Below are 6091 nucleotides of genomic sequence, written 5' to 3'. Positions count from 1 at the left end.
TGATTTATTATTAGTGTCTGTGTATATGTATGTCGAAATATATTAGTTTGTATATATATAATTAAATATTGTGTAGATACAATATTTTATTGTATATTTATTAATATTTTATATGGTGTGTACGTGTGATTGTGTGTGTATATATGTAATGTACGCACAGAGAAGCGTGAATGTGTATATATACCTATGTGTGTGTATATATATATATATACTTTATTTAAAAGCAGCAGAAATATAACGAAAAAACCGTTACTCTGAGTTTCACGTTCCCGTTCATCGGACAGTTTTGTTAGATGAACGGGAACGTGAAACTCAGAGTAACGGTTTTTTTGTTATATTTCTGCTGCTTTTAAATAAAGCATATTACTCTACCTCTGATATTTGAGTACTCTTTTTTCCACCTTGTTGCACATTTCATGTGCTTACTCCGGTATATATATATATATATATATATATATATATATATATATACATAAGCGTGTATGTATAACCACATTGAATATGTATGTATATTTTTTACAGAGTCATGTTTTTCCCCACCCTTTCTTTCGTTTTTAGTTGTTATTCAGACAGCACTCATTAAATATTGGATATATACGGAAATGAAATTAACCGCAAGTAGTTTGTTTACAAACGTTCGCGTACACACATACATGACGTGACATACACACATTTGCTGTACGTGTCTATATTTGTGCGTCTTTGTTGATGTTTTCTTCAACCTGTTGATACGTGGTTTATTCACCACAGTCTAGAGCCGGAAATCTATATAAGGAAAATAGAGGATCGTGAATATGTGTAAAATGCCGGGGAATCCGGCCAGACATTGGCTGTCGTATATCCGCCTTTATTGTTTCGAGAACGTCTTGTTGATGTAAACAAGAGCCGATATTTGTAACGATTCCTTTGATAAGTGAGTAGTGTGTGTTGTAGATAACATGACCAACAACTGCAGGCTATTCTCCCGTTTTCTTTCTCCGTCTTACTGTTCATTACATTTACTACGCTGTTGATCGGATTATCATTTGTTTTTCAACATTATATTTGGAATCTATTTATTAATGTCGATCTTTCAGGACGTGGGACATTGTTTTCTTCATGGTCACTCATACACTCACTACGTTGCATGTCCCATGACGAGTGACCTTTTAGTTAAAAAAGACTGTTTTTATTTTCATTAATCGGGGGAAAAGAAAAGAAAATTTATTAATACTGATGTATATCATGATTTTTATCGAGAATATAATGGACGGAAATGTTTGTATTTACTGAACCAAGGTATCTTTGTTCGACCAATAATGGAAGAATCGATCTCGTGATAAAAGAATTGTAAATTTCTTGGACTGTGCAGGAGTAAACTGTATCAGTCGTAAAAATCCACGGGATTCTCAAATAACAGTAGCAGATGTGGTAATGCTAATAATAAGCTGATATTCAAATGAGTTAAAATGAATTGTCTGGAAAGCACTGGTACCTTACACAACAGTAGCCCTCTCATAGACCCCGACTTATTTTATCGCTACATTGATCTCATGACAAACCATTTAGGTTCTAAAATTTCCAGAAAACGAAAGTCCCTTGGCAGGATAAGGTTTGTTGATGTAAATTCTTCTTCGGCTATTTCTTGCTTTCCTTCTTTTGCTTTTTTGTTTGTTCGTTCTTTATATTTTTTCTCATTTGGAAAAAGTTAGTGTGAAAATTATTGCTGTTTTTGTCAGCTTGAGTATAAAATGTTTGATCTGGGATCTTAGGCGCATTGGCCCATTTAGCGTCATTCACACGTACAATGTATGGACACGCTGTATATATGTGTATATTTGATGTGGATTTGTTGCTGTTAAATAATAAACATTATTCAAGTATGATTGAATATATCTGCAGCACAAAAATAACAGAAAAAGCAGGCAGGACAACATAAATAATATTTTCTTTATAAGGGTATGCACTAAGATTGATTGACTAAATGTGGCTTGCATCATTATGACTTGGATTGGAAACGAAAACAGAAAAGATGTTGATGTATCGTGAGATTTTTGTTTTAGTGTGGTTTGCAAATGAAAGATAAGACTTGAAGAGTTTTACTCGTAATTGAGTTGTTGCAGTAACCATGGTGAACACAATTTCAGTGGTGTACTTTATCGATAACCCTAGAAGTGCAGTCTGGTCTGGCTGAGAGTCATTAAGTACTCTATAATGAAAAGTACTGGTTGTATAGGATGTAATGTGGAGCCAGCGTATGTTGTGGGGTTTTTTTCTTCTTCTAAGTCTGTTCATGTGATAGGTTCTGACAGTTTCAATGGAAATAAGGTAGACTGTCGGTTTCAATTTCTTTTGATATATTTTAGTTGTCAATATAAAAACATAACAAAGAGTTTGGGTGAGAGAAAAAGAGAGAATAAGGTGAAAGTGATGGTGGCTGTAGAATGTTAGTAATGTGCTTATGTTTTTAACTATTTGTGGATTGGAGGACGTCTAGTTGCAGGAAGTGTGTTGGAGCTGATTGCATTCAGTCATTTGAGCCAGTGAAGGAGAGTATGTGTAGTTACTTCAAGTACTCAACAAAAAAACTTAAGCTTTTCCCTGTTTTTTAATCCATATTTTAAAGCTCTAAATATTAGGATAGCAGATTACAATAAACAGTGGATGACTATATCTAGAATACTGATAGAAAATCCAATATCAATCCAACATTCATACATCTTTATAAATAGTATTTTGAGAGTGTGTGCAAGTGAACCTGTTTTTATTTATACCATCAAGGGATGAATGTCTATGCAAATTGTTGCTATATTGTATTTTCCTTGTACAAATGCAATATGTCTACATGAAATTGTAGTTCATGAACTTGATCTCTTGACCACCACGTGTTATGCAATATCTATTATGGCTAAAGTACAAACGTTTCAGTGTTATTTCAATCATCACCATCCTATTCAAAGCTTGACATTTTTTTTTTAATCTGTTGTATGTTGATGAAACATTATCTAAGTGGTGTGCTGGCAGAATTGTTAGCACAGCAAACAAAATTCTTAAATTGTAAAGAGCCACAAGAAATGCCATTGAGTCCAATTTTTGTTTGGGTCCCTTTGTCTTTCACTCCAGGGTCAATAAACTAAGTAACTAGTCAAGTGCCGGAGCCAATGTAATCAGTTTGCCTCCTCTCTTCAAAATTGCTGGCTTTGTGCCAAAATTATAAACCATGTTTATCTTTGTGCTTTTGCTGTCCAGCAGCACAGATCAGTGTCTTGGACAATGTTTACTTTTGTCTTTGAGTTTTCCTACTGTAATATGTGAGCAATACCTAGTTGCTTATTTACAATATGTTGTGTGTATGTAATTCCTAATATTTTAGTTATGCATTTGTCTACATCTCTAAACTTTCCCATGGTATCTAATATGAGGTTTGTTTGCTTTCAATTCACATATAAATCCTTATATCTGGATAGTGTCTGAATTTCTTTTAGAGAGATAGTCATCTTTCAGAATTGATATATTAGTTAAGATTTCTCTTCTTGATAACTGATTGTCTTTGACAATATTGTCAAATGATCTGCCTTAATCTATATGAATTGGCATGTTCCAAAGAGTGATAACTTTGTCATTCTTTGAGACTTTGTCTTTATTTTTATTCCAGCACTTCCTCCAACAGCAACAACCTTTTTTCACTCTTCGGTACACACAAAGGGTTTTGGCATGTCCATCAGCCTTTTAGAAATTTTATATTAAAAAGACCCAACAAATATTGTTTTCAAACTAAATTACATGAACACATTACACTTTTCATCAAAGGAATATACATGCCCTCTGAAGTGTGAAACAGTAGTTGAGAATGTTTCGTTTGTACCATATCTTTGCTGTGTGTATTTTAATTCTAACATGGTTTCCAATGTATGGTAGGTGTGTGCGTGCATGCATAGATGATTATTGCTCCATCTTCACAAATACTTGCTGTTTCCCTGTGCTTCATCATTGACTGTACCATTTCTGACTTTCTAGCCATCACCTCTCAGTTCTGTTGCAGATCTGCATGGTTTGAAGTATAGGCGACAAACAAAAGTGTCCCTCTCCTTGAACGATGCTTTGGCAACAACAAGAGGTCCCTCACTCTCAGTGGCTTTACTTCGCGCGCTACACTTGCATGCACACACACACACGCGCATGCTTCATATAGTCTCTTTTGGTTAAGACCGAGTAGCTAAAAACAAAATGATTTGTTTCTTAAAAACCTCCACGGTTTTTCAGTTACTTTTTTGTCTGCTATTAAATATTTTTAGTAGGTTTTTGGTCTTGCACCACAATCAGAAACTCCAAGTCTCAGCCATTGTTTTTTTTCTTTTTCTTCTTATCATTAATAAACTACATGCATGATACTGCAGTCAGCTGACCTGTCCAAATGTTCTGCTCACACTTATTCCTTTAGTACTGATTCAGCAATATTTGTTAAGTGAATATTACTGACTTGCAACTTATGTTGAACAGCTATTAACATATGTAGGATGGACCAGGCTATCAGCCAAGTCCAACATGTAGATTCCCCCACATACACATACATCTTTAGTTTAGCTTAGAAGTGCAGTTCTCTTCTGTCTAGTAGCTATGATAGATATGGTGAGGAGATTGAATGGTGGAAAAGATCAAGATTATTGAAGAGAGATGCTTTCCTCTTTGGTCAATCCTTCATGAACTTTCAAGTTCCACTTCGGGAGATACTACTTTCCAGTAAATTTGCTAATCTCAGAACCTGCCTGTAGGCTGGAGAATACAGCTGGGAGAGGATATCTACTCTTGATAGCCAATCATCTTAGATCTGTGGGGGTTCATATTGGGTGGGACATCTCATTTCATCCATTTTTGTATACTTTATTTTTTAGGCTTGTTTTTCCATTATTTTGCATAATCCTCTTTTTTTTATTTATCTTTGCAATGTTCTTTCATGCATTGCTTTTATGGCAAATAAATGGTTACTATTTTATCGTCGTGGTTAATGAGGAAAGTATTCTAACAAGTTTAAACTGCATGAAAAAACAATTTTTAGAATTACTTTCATTTGAGTAGTATTTGAATATTTCAATGTCTGTCATACAGTATATATATATAACAACAAAAAAGGCTGTTAGATAACTTTTTTCCTATTTTGGTGTGGCTGTTCTTCCCAACCACATTATGGTTTTGGGTTCAGTCCCCCTCCATGGCATCTTCAGCTAGTGTCTTCTGCTAAAGCCCCAGACTTGAGTAGATTTGGTAAATGGAAACTGAAAATCTCTTTCTCTCTCTCTCTCTCTCTTTCTCTTTCTCTCTTTCTCTCTCTCTCTCTCTCTCTCTCTCTCTCTCTCTCTCTCTCTCTCTCTCTCTCTCTCTCTCTCTCTCTCTCTCTCTCTCTCTCTCTCTCTCTCTCTCTCTTTCTCTCTCTCTCTCTCTCTCATGAAGTGTTTCATTCTTTTCTGTGTGAACACGTCTTGCTATGGTGGAAATATTACCTTGGAAACTGACAAATGTTGATGACAGGAAGGGCATCCAGCTGTAGAAAATTTGCTTCAATGAACTCCATCTCACCCATGCAAGTGTGGAAAAGTGGACGTTAATATCATGATGATGATACAAGTATAACAGTAATGTGTAAGATTCATGAAGTCAAAAATCATTAAGGTGAATGCATTTCCAGGAAGTTTAAACGTGTAGAAAGAAAAATCCAATCCTGTTCCCCCCACCCACAAAATTTGAAGCGAAACACATGACATTGGAAGAAATGTATTTCTATGGTAAAAAAAAAACACTTGAAATTGAGAGGGGTTCTAATAATATGTTTGACAAAAACAACACGCACTCATGCGCACATGATCTCTCTCTCTCTCCCTCTCTCTCTCTCTCTCTCTCCCTCTCTCCCTCTCTCCCTCTCTCTCTCTCTCTCAAAAACACATACACAGTGTTGCCAGACAAAAGTCACTTTGTATTTCTTAATGAAATAGAGCTTTCAATAGATCAACTTTAGATATGACAATTGTTTTATTTTTGCTTTTTGATTCACATCAAATCTTTTATGTACATTATATAACATTCTTATCTTTCCCTTCATTTTTATATAGTTTTGTCT

At 34.9% G+C, this 6091-nt stretch overlaps 1 protein-coding gene across 4 annotated transcripts in view; it reads left to right on the top strand.

The window, feature by feature from the left end:
- Positions 1-6091, top strand: part of LOC106882992 (proline-rich protein 5-like) — a 170522-nt gene that overhangs the window by 150501 nt on the left and 13930 nt on the right. The window contains exon 1 of one of the 4 annotated variants that reach the window (XM_014933843.2): positions 618-1591. The exons of the other annotated variants lie outside the window; for them this stretch is intronic. Coding sequence (XP_014789329.1) covers positions 1449-1591 — 143 coding nt within the window. The 5' untranslated portion in view covers positions 618-1448. Of the gene's footprint in view, positions 1-617; positions 1592-6091 lie in introns of those variants that run through there. 4 annotated transcript variants of the gene reach the window in all.

Source organism: Octopus bimaculoides, chromosome 3, assembly GCF_001194135.2.
Source record: "Octopus bimaculoides isolate UCB-OBI-ISO-001 chromosome 3, ASM119413v2, whole genome shotgun sequence".
Classification (NCBI taxonomy): Eukaryota; Metazoa; Mollusca; class Cephalopoda; order Octopoda; family Octopodidae; genus Octopus; species Octopus bimaculoides.
The sequence above is the reverse complement of the archived record's forward strand: the minus strand, read 5'-3'. Positions and strand labels throughout refer to the sequence as shown.